At 59.6% G+C, this 10,484-nt stretch overlaps 1 protein-coding gene across 1 annotated transcript in view; it reads left to right on the top strand.

The window, feature by feature from the left end:
• The first annotated feature begins 2,222 nt into the window (after positions 1-2,222).
• The window catches only part of Kif26a (kinesin family member 26A), a 34,164-nt gene continuing 25,902 nt past the window's right edge, over positions 2,223-10,484 (top strand). Inside the window, exons 1-2 of the mRNA XM_055593249.1 lie at positions 2,223-2,264; positions 2,580-2,825. Of these exons, the coding sequence (XP_055449224.1) occupies positions 2,223-2,264; positions 2,580-2,825 (288 nt within the window). The remainder of the gene's footprint in view (positions 2,265-2,579; positions 2,826-10,484) is intronic.

The raw sequence follows: 10,484 nt of genomic DNA, 5'->3' as shown, positions 1-10,484 counted from the left end.
GGGAGACGCTCGGGGCCGCTGGCCGCCGTCCGCTCCTCCATGGCGCTGCCGGGGTCCCCCGAGCCGCCCCGCGGCGCGCCCCGCAAGGTTCCGAGCCTGCTGGAGATGGGGGCGCTCTGCCTGGACTCGGACATCATCCTGGGCTTCACCAGTCACCTCCTGCGGCGGCGAGGCAAGGTGAGAGCCGGCGGGGCTGGGCGGGCAGCGGCGACGCCGTCCCGCCACTTTGCTGCGCAGCCCCGGGAGCCGCGGCAGGTCCCGGGCGGAGTCCCGCGATCCGCTCGGAGACCGCACTTTCCCGGGCTGGTGCTGCTTGCCTCTCCTCCTCTAGTCGAGGCTGCGCTGGGACCCGCGCCCGCAGCACCCAGGGGGAGAGCGTGGCTCGGAGACCCCGACTCTCGCCTTGCCGAGACGGGCTAGGAAAAGGCTAGCGGGAGGTGACCCGAGTTTCGGAGGAGATTCCGGTCGCACGGCGCAGCTCGGGCTCTGGCGGGGCCGCGGTTTTGTGTGCGCTGGAAACTGGAACGTGGAGTAAGCGTCCGAGGAGCCGCGCCGGTGCGGGGAAGTCAAGTTGCGGGTGTGGCCCAGCGTGAGCGCAGGGCCTGGTTCCGGGCGAGGCTCCTGGGGGCCGCGTGCGAGGAGGTGTGCATGTGTTTGCGGAGGTCGGGGGCGGTGTGTGAGGCTCCAGGGCGCAGGGTGTTTGCCTCAGTGCCGTGGGAGGGGCGGGCTGACGCTGTTTGCTGTGCTTGCGGGGTGGAGGGTGGGGAGGGTGGTGCCCGGGGCCACCCGGATCCCAGGGTGGGCCAAAGCTGGCCTGTTTTCCTTCGGGAGGCTGAAAAGCGGAAGTAAAGGGCCCGGAGGCTTGGGGGCTGCAGAAAGTGGGGGCCGTTCCCAGTTTATTCGTGACTCCCCGTCGCGTGTACAGACTCTCTTAAGTCATAGATGACCCCGGGAACCGGATCATTTATTCCACTCTTGTCCATTAGTGCGCAGGAGTGGAGGGCTAAGTAAGCAGGGTGGGAGCGGGTGGGGAAGGGAGTTGCATGGAGGGACCGCTGGGCAGACCCTGCACTGCGCGAGGTCTGACTGCTCCGGGGGTGTCCAGCTGAATCACCCCGGCCCAGCTGTCCTAGGTCTCAGCTTGAGGCGGACAGCTCTGCGCTCCCGGCGCGTGGCGTCCTGTGTCTCTGCGCCCTGGAACCCTGTGCATAAAGCGGCCGGCAGGTGGCGCTCGTGTCACGGGGAGCCCCACCTCTGCGCCCGCCTTGCTCCAGGCTGGGTTTTCGGGCTGATCCTGGGCTGGGACCGGAGCCCTTTGCGACCTCAGCTGGTGGTGACATTTGGGGTCTGACTTGGGCGAGAGCAACTGGTCGCTAGGGGAAGGGGGAGATATCCCGGTCGCAGACAAACAGGCAATTAATTCCGGAGCTAACTTCTCATCTGCCAGGCTTGCTGACAACAGGTCCGGAACCCCCCTAGGGCCAGCCGCGCCGCTTCCTCCACTTCCCAGGCGGCTCAGCGTGCAATCCACTTTCAGGCACACGCGCGGCTTGCAAAGACACTTCGAGGCAGCTCCTAGGCGAGCACTGCACGTCTGGAGACGCAGACCCTCACCCACTCGAGACAGCTGGAGCCAAAGGGTGGCCAACCACACTCCAAGTGCTCAGGGTGTGCTGGGGAAGCTGTTGGCTGGGGTCCAGCCCCTTCCGTTACCCCTAGCCCCCACCGCCGTTTCCTTGCAGTGAGACCTTGCGCAAAAGCTTCAGTTTTCCCGCTCGCAAAGTGAAGACAAGGTTGGGTGCCTCCCCGGAGGCACGCAGACCCTATCCTCGCTCCGAAGGGACAGAGGCGCATGCGTGCGCCTAACTTTTGTCTCCGCAGACCCCATGGCCCCTCCCCCGACAGCACTCACCTAACAGGTTGGGGTCCTAGCAGTAGGCGGGGCCGCAAGGAGGAGCAGGACCCCCGCCCACCTTGCTCTGCTCAGGGTGGGGGCGGTGCTCTGGCGTCCCGCCCCCTTCCCTCTCCCTACAAGCCTTGGCCCGCCTCCGCCCCCGCCCAGCCTGTCCCGGAGCTAGCCGGTCGCGTCTGCAACGCGGTCTCCTCCGCTCGCCAGCGCAGCCAACTTCAGGGCAGTAGGCCTGGCCATGGGGGTGCCTCCGGGCCGGATCACGTAGCCGCCGCGCCTCGAGAACCAACGCAGCCCTCCCTGCGTCCGGGCCATGGTCGGCCGCGGCGCCTCCCTGTGTGCGGTGCAGCCCGCGGTACGCAAGGCCCGGCTACCGGAGCGGGCGGCAGGGGCCAGTGGCACCGGGTTCAGAGCCCCGGACCACAAGGATGCTACCGGGGTGTGCGGCGCCCTCTAGGGGTGGGGCCTGTAGCGGAGCGCGGCGGGGCACGAGCGCCGGGCTCCAGCTTCTTCGCCAGGGACCTCTGGCGTTGCACCAAGCGCCCTAACTTTTGCGAGAGCGTGGCTTTAGGGGCGTGACGGCCCGGGCCTGGAGTCGGCCGCGTGGAGTCCTGCAGTGGCATAGCCGGAAGACTTGGGCTTACTGTCCCTTCTCCTCCAACCTCTGCAGGTGGCTGAGTGCGGTCCGGCACCAGAGCCCCAGCCGCTGGAGGTATCCCCGCGCAAGAGGCTGCCCGCCGGGCTGGACCAAGACCCATGCAGCAGCAGCCGCCCTGCTCCGGAAGGCGCTGGGGCCAGCGCAGAGCAGGGCCACTCGGCCGGCGGGGGCGGTTGGTGCCGCCACTGCCACACAAAGCTCGTGGAACTCAAACGACAGGCGTGGAAGTTGGTCAGCGGGCCCGGGACTCCCCTCCGAGTAAGTGACCCCTCTTCAAGCCATGCCTGAGACAGGGAAGAGCTGGTACTTGGGCTGGGGTTAGGGTTTGGAGTGTGGCGGGTTCAACGTTGCTCCTCTTGCTGTGTCTACCTTCCGAGCTTGCAAGATTGTGTATTGGTGCCCTTCACCCTAGGGGGCCAGATGCGTGTCAGAGGGGGTTGGGTAAATATCTTTCCTAGCCACAGATGTCCCACAGCTGGAGCTAGTTTGTGTTTGGGAGGATTAGAAACGGGGAAGACCGAGACTTCACTCAGGGCAGAGCTTGGAGGGCACAAAAGGTGGGAGAGTGGGCCCCCTTCTGCATCTGGGGGTCCTTGCCCCACACTTGCGCAGTGTCTGTCGTGGGCCTGTCCTCCCCTGGATCGCCGCCTCTCGGGCCTAGGCCTTCTATGTGGGTGTGACTATGTGGGTAGGCTCTTGGTTTCCCAGGCTGTAGCCTGGTTGGCAAGTGCTAATGGGAGAGGAGCCCACTGGGCTTTCCGGCCAGTCTTGCCAGGCATGTAAAGAGCAGCAGCATTGTTCTAGGGAACAATGGTCCCTGGAAGTGTGCAGGGCAGGGGTGTGGGGGTCTCCACAGGAAGCTGCTTGTGACCTTCAGCCTTGGTGGAGGAGTCCTTGGGAAGTGCCCGCAATCCTTACGCAGTCCAGATACAGCCTTCTAGGCAGTGCTGTGGTTAGGATGAGAACCTGAGTTCTCTCTGGGCCAGGTCAAGTGTGGAGGATGCCGGTCAGGTGGGTCTGCCCTGGGCACCTCTCCAGCCCCCCTGGCATTGTCTGTGGTGGGTATATTAACAGCCTCTCAGGCCAGGAGCTGGATCTGTGGGCCTGTGTGGGGTGTGCCTGACCATGGCTGTTGTTTGGCTTTTGCCAGTGGTAGCCAGCTGTTGCTGAGCCCGGAGAGCCTGGATCTTAGCCTTGAAAACACCAGGAAGCCTTGAGGATCCCAGAGAGGGCCCTTGGGACATGCTCCTGAGGCCCTTCAGGGAGCAAGCTGACACAGGAGCTGGGCTGGCTCCCTACCCTCCGAGAGGGCTTTGCCCCGTGCGGCAGCCCAGGCCCCAGGGGCTGACTGGCCGCTGGTAGATGGAAGCCTTAGGAAAGCTGCAGTCCCAGCAGTGGGCTGGTGGCGCCGAGGGCTGTCAGTAGAGGTCTAGAGGTCTGTGGCCTCCTCCTGTACATGCTGCTGACCCTCTTCAGCTTCGTGAGTGTGGCTTTGGATGTGAGCTGCTCCTCCATGCTACCAGTTAGGGCTCACTTGTCCTAGCCTGGCCAGGGCTTTGCGTGGCTTTGAGCCACACAGGGTGGGTGGCCTGTTCTGGGAATACTGTCTAATCTGTGGGGTGCTGTGCTCAGGATAGGGAGGCTCTGCCATTCGCTTCTCGTCAGAAAAGAATGGAATGTCCCGCAGTACAGGTTCTGAACCCGCAGCCCAGGATTTCTGCGTGTGCCATTGTGTTACAGTGTGGGCCAGGCCCTTTTCAGAGTTCATAGGGAACTGCAGTCGTAGCCCGAGGCTAACCACGGTGTGTGCATGCACACACACCAGGGTCTCCTTTTTAGGTGGGAGGGAGCCTACTGGGGGACAGATGGGGACCCCGTGGTCATCGTTCGTGGAAGGGCTCTGGTTCTCCAAGGCCAAGGCGGTGCTAAGAACTTAGTGCTAAGCTCTAAGAGCGAGGGCCCCTGTTGGAGCTACTTCTTAGTTTTGGTCATGGGAATAGGAACTCTCCCAGAAGGACAGCACAGAGGGTCGTCTACCTGAACCTCACCTCTATCGCTGTGGCCCTTAGAGCAGGCAGGATGCCTGCTAGGCTCTCACTGCTGGTTGGAGGTTGAATCTGGGAGCCTGGCCACATGGTTAGAGTCCTTGGCTTGGGGGTCCCTGTCTAACCTCAGCATTAGAGGGAGGTGTTGGGCCAAGGGGGCAGCCTGGTGGCATCCTTTGCCGATGACAGGCTTGTTGGCATTAGTTTCTGGCCCACCTTCTGCCAGCAGACAGTTATACTCCGGCAGGGTCTATGAGGGCTCTTGGCTAAACCTCCTCCTCTGCCACACTAGTCACTCTTCGCCTACCTCATGTGTGTATACAGCAGTATTGGTGAGCTCTGGTTCTGTGGCCGGGGGAGCACCTTCATTCTGGGTCTTTGGGTAACCATGGCATTTGGATGCTGTAATTGGAGCCCACACGGCCATCACCTTGCCGTGGTCCCTCAGGTATCCTGTCTGTGAGGTCACTTGCAGCTTGTAGCAGAGGGCTTTCCACCCTGAGAGCCAAAGCCCAGGCCTTTCTTTCTTCTGCTGTCCTCTGAGCCCCCATCTTTTCTGTGTCTACATCTGCTGCAGGGAAGTGGCCACACGGTTCCGGCAGACCCTTCCTTCGTCTCTGTCCCAGTCCGTGGTGCCACGCTCTAGCAGTAGCTCTTCCAGGGCAGGCGGAAATGCTTGTTAAACAACTGAACGACCGGCCGTTCTTCTCATACCTCACGGGTGGCCTCCCTGAAGGCTGGATCCTGTCTGTGTGTCCCTGAAGGTGACGGTCCCCAGAGGACGGTGACCCTTCCCTCCTATAAAGGATGTCTTTGTAGGTGGCTGAGGGGCCATCCTAGGTGAGGCCCAGAGAGGTACTCAGAGGTGGTGACTTCTCCCGGGCCAGTGACATTCTTTCAGACTGTCAATACTGTAGCTGAATTGATGATTCCCCAATGGGAAAATGATTGACTCTCATTTAGGTCTTGCAGAGAGCTCCTGCTCATCCAGCCGATTTCATCCTAGTGCCACCTGACACCCTTGTTTTTTTTGCTTTGGCCTCTGCCTGCCCGAGTGTAGCAGTGGAGAAGGCTGCCAGAGTCTGGGGTGCCAGTCCGTCCGTAGCTCCCATTGCCGTGCAGCCCAGGAGGCGTTGTCCTGATTCTGGAGCCTCGACACCCACAGGAGGCAGCCCTGGAGGGTCAGGGCTGATCCTTCCTGTCCTCCCTGGCCTCAGTGGCTTGGAATGTGCTAACTTCGTCATGTCACCGTTTATGGGCACGTCTTGGCCCTGTCTCACCGTGTCACCTACAATAACCCTGTGGCAAGGCAGGGGCGTGCATGCCCTGACTGCATAGCCCCCTGCTCTGATTGCATTGTGACTGGGGGGAGGAAAGACTGTTTTCCTCACAACAGGCTGTGGCCCTGGTGATCAGGACAGGCTGCTTCCTCTGACTGGAGGTTGTTCTCTGGGATACTTAGCACCAGCCCCACTCCTGGGCTGCCACCTTCCTTGACATCTGGAGCCAGGCCCAGTGTGTGCCTAGGGCCTTGCAGGGTGGGGCCCTGGCGTCAGCACTGTTTCCCAGCTGAGCCCAGGTGTCAGCTAGGGGAGGTGTGAGAGGGGCTGGGGCTCCCTGGGGCTGCCTGGCAGGGGCTGAGGTGACTCAGCAGGGAGTATCTATTCCAGGGATTGCACTGGAGGTGCTCAGGGATCCAGGCTACTGCAGGGTCCAAGTGGGACCAGGAGGACCCTGGGAGCCCCAGCCTTACCCTCCAGCTTCCGCAGTTCCGTGGATTGACCTCCCAGTTCCTCGTGTGTCCTGTCAATCAGTGTGCGTGAATGAATAGGTCTCTTTACAGTGTCCATCTTACCTGTTTTGCCAGCCTGGGGTTTCCGGCATTTGGTGTGGGGGAGCCACTTGGGGAGGGACTTAGGCTAAGGGTGTGATTCTTTGCCCTTTGAACTTCTGCTGGGGCAGTGTTAGAGTGGCTGTTGTGCATACCTGGGGTGCCTAGTACATACTTCATGTGTTGAGGTGTGTGTGTGTACGTGTCAGGAAGGCTGCCTGTCATACATGAAGCTAGGCAAGAACTTGCTGCTTCACGTGGGAGGAGGCAGCATGAGGGCAGGGAGGCTGGAGAAGTCCCATGCACTTTGAGCGGCTCAGTCAAACTGAAGGGCCTTGCGATGGTTTAGAGTAGGTAGGGTTTCCAAAACCTCCCTCTGGGGTCCTGGCGGTCAGGGGAGCTGGTCCTTGTCTTAAAGAGCAACGAAGGTTTACTTCTCTCTTACTTTTACCTGCCAGGAAACTCGCAGCAGCTCTGTTCAGCTCTGGTCAATAACCTCATAGGACTGTTCTCCTAAGGGAAGTGCTCGTTCCTGTGTGTGCACGCTGGACTGTCTTAGTCACGTTGCTTTGTTTTTAGTTTACACTGAAGCTCCTGGAGGCTACCACCCAGGCTTTGTGCTCAAGGCCCTGAGTAGTAAGCAGGATCTCGAAGCGGAGCGCGCCCTGGCCTAGCTTTGCTGTTTGTTTGGCTTACAGAATGGGGAACTTGAGCAGTGCAGGGCAGGTGGGTGAGACTGGCCTGGCCCTGTGGATTCCTGCTAGCAGCCAGGTGGGTGGTCTAGCCTCTGCCACTGCTGAGTTCAGTCTCCCCTTCCCACTGGAGTGAGCAGTGGGCAAGGGTAGGAACCTGTGGCAGGAGCCAGAGGCCTCAGTTTTTCCATCTGTCTCTTTTAGAACCCTTGCTGTGTCTAGTTGCGGTGGCTTCGCGGTCGATTACACTGTATCCTCCGGGATAGCATCTTTCAAATATGAACCTCTGGTCAGGAAGCCTGAGGCTGTTTGTTGGGCATCTGGTGTCCTGTGAGCAGTCCTCAGCCTTGTCTTGTTCCTGCCCTGTGGTAGCATCCTGCTTGGGATGGAGGTGGGCAGGCAGTCCTCACAGGTCACTGTGCTGGTGGATTTATAGTCCTGTATGGCCTAGGGCCAGGCCTGTTGCCGGCCATGTCTGGACTTAGATGGATGCCTGCTTTGACCTCTGACTCCGGCAGCAGGGTCAGCCTGGGCTGCCGCCTGTTTCCGGGTGGAGCGTGGCACATTGGACCTGGTGCTCAGGGGCCTGGACTGCTGGGTGTGCTCCTCTCCATCCTGTTGGCCCAGCTCATGACCCAGCTCATGACCCCAGCAGCCGTGGATTCCTTCCTGTCCGTTTCATAGGCTCAGCCTATGTGGAACCCCAGAGACTGTCTGTAAGCCAGCTCAGTGTTTTTGTTTTTAGTACAACCGTAAGGCCTGTCTTGCTCTTGTCTGCCTATCCTCTTCCCCCAGCCTGCTCCCACAAGAGGGAGGTCTGATCCCCAGACCCAGAAACCTGATAGGCACAGGCAGAGGTAGGGTGAGGTGTGGGGTTTGTGCTTAAAAGGTGGCCAGCCAGGAGGTAGAAAGGCCTGGTAGAAAGGTGAGGCCTGGGGGATGATGACCTAAGAGTTGGAGCTTCAGCTCTTCTGCCCAGGCTTGTGGCCTGGGGTATGCCTTACTAAGGAGGTAATTTCTTGGTGGCGGTCAGACAAGGTGCTCATCTACAGAGATAGAGGTGGAGAGGCCAGACTTTGTCAAGTGGCAGGTGTAGGATTCTGGGTGATAGCAGGGGCTTAGCCTGCCTGTCACCCCACTTCTGTAGGGTGATGGGTGGGCAAGGAGGGGGTTGTCAGATGGGCTGGGCTTGATGCTATGGGTGGGCATCTCTTATAGGGTCAGGACCCCTCCTTTTCTATAGGCACCCTAAGACCTGGTGGGGAAAAGAGCTTCCAGGTACAAGCTGGAAAGGTGGAATGGCCAGAGCACCCTAGCCAGACTCCTGGAGGTTGGGACTGGCATGTGGAATAAAGACCTCTGAGCGTGCAGACACATAGGCCACTTTTCCTATGTAGTAAGAGACAAGATGGAAGCTGTCTGAGCCCCTCACCTGCCTTCTCCTTCAAAGTCTGAGTCCTTGGGCAGAGTGCCGAGGGCCTGGAGGGCAGCTCTGGGCAGGTAAGGCCTGCGGCATCTGCAGGTTGGAATCAAAACAGTAGGTAAGGTGTGGGGTTAACCAGAGCCCGGGCATCAAAGCTATGAGACAGGTGTGCCTGGAGCTTATGCAGAGACGGTCACAGGTGGCAGAGAGGGTTGGAACCGGTAAGGTGGTAGTTCTTCAGGGTGCTGTGGACAGAGCTGCACTCGGGCCCTAGGGCTGTGGCTGGGCTTTGGGTTTTGGTGAGCTGTAGGCCAGGAATGTCCCCACAACCGAGTCCAGGACTCTCAGGCAGCCCCTGTTTGAGGGTGGCATTGGGTGTGGCCCATCTGTGGCTACCTGTGTGCTGTAGTCTCTAGGAATCTGCCCATGGGCTAGGTTCAGATTCTGCACTCACTCCTTTCCAGCTGGTTACTGGTGAGGTTCCTCTTCTTTGGTGCTCAGCTGTCTCCGAGGCACCAGCAAGCCCCTCCCTGGCCCAGCTTCAGGAGGTGATGTACCCCACTCTGGCAGTGTGAGCCTGTTACAGCCTCAGGGGATGCTTTGTTGCCGCAGGGTCTGGTAGGGAAACTGAGGCACACAGGGCTTTGTGCTTTGTCTAGTGACCATAGCCTGTGCTGTAGGATGAATGCCCAGGACTCTGACTTGGAGTATATTGTATGCCCCTTCAGGTGGGGTCCTGATTAGCTGCTGTGTCCCACAGCTGAGGGTGTCAGTGCCCCCAGGTCTCTAGCTGGGGCACCTTGTGGAGAACAGGGTGGCTATTGAGGGGGAGACTCTCAATGAGTAGGTCTGTCCTCGGTCTTCCAGCTGGGCTGCTCCTGGCACAGGGCTACGGGTGGTGTGCCAGTCGGTGCTGGGTGGGCTGGACTACAGGCTGATAAGATGGAGAGCCCAGCCCTCTAGTGAGGTGCCTGGTAGGGTGGGGGTATTGGGGCAGCCTGGGTGTGCCTGTCAGTTTCCAGGCTGGAAAATTGAGCCCTGGACCACCCTGCCAGGCTGCACGAGACATAGGAATGTCCTCGACAGCAGGCCGCTGGGAGTCCCTTCCTGGACATGTTGTCAACTCCGGAAACAGTTGCTATACAGGGTCATGGCCCAGAATGCTTTGTTTGGGAAGGAAGGCAGGTTGAGGTGGCTGGCATGGCAATCACAGGATGCTCATACTTGCCTGCCCACTCCTTTGTACTTGTGTGGTGGGGAGATGCCTGGGTGTCTGGCATGTAGGCACTATAGGCCTCTTTGGCTTCTCATTGGCCCTGCCATGGGTGCTGGGATGCCCCTGGCAGAGATGGATGATTGGCAGGGCTCACAGAGAGCAAACTAAGCACCCGATTGTGTGATGGGAACTGGGAGCAGGCTCTTCCAAACTCCCCTAGCTGGGAGGTTCCAGTCTGTGTTTTCCCAGACTCCCAGGAGAAGCTGGACCAGCCCTGGATCCAGGGCACCCATCTTTCCTTCCCCCAGGAGAAAATGGAAGGATTACTTAAAGCAACTTACAGGCCCCAGAAAGAAAATGAAAACTGGAAAAGTCATTATTTTTAACGGGAGGCGCCCTAAAACCCACCGAGTGATGGGTGGGTTGTGCACAGTGCTAAATTGAATCAAATTAAGAAAAATACTTTCCAAAGCACAAGTAAAATATCTGTTTAATTAGACCATAAAGCGGAAATTAAAAGTAATATTTTGCAGTGGAGTAATTACTGTCTATGTGAAAGCAATGGGTTTCAGAGGTAACAGACCCAGTGGCTGGGATTCTGAGTTAAGATCCTGACCCTGGGCCAGAACCCCTGCGGGCTTGGGCTCCTGGATGCCATGAGCTACAGAGGTGGCTGGGAAAGGAAGCTGGTCGCGGCAGGGAGGGTCCTG

Source organism: Psammomys obesus, unplaced genomic scaffold (genome assembly GCF_907164565.1).
Source record: "Psammomys obesus unplaced genomic scaffold, mPsaObe1.curated_primary_1811, whole genome shotgun sequence".
NCBI classification, from domain to species: domain Eukaryota; kingdom Metazoa; phylum Chordata; class Mammalia; order Rodentia; family Muridae; genus Psammomys; species Psammomys obesus.
Note: the sequence above shows the minus strand (reverse complement) of the source record. Positions and strands in the feature narration are given on the sequence as shown.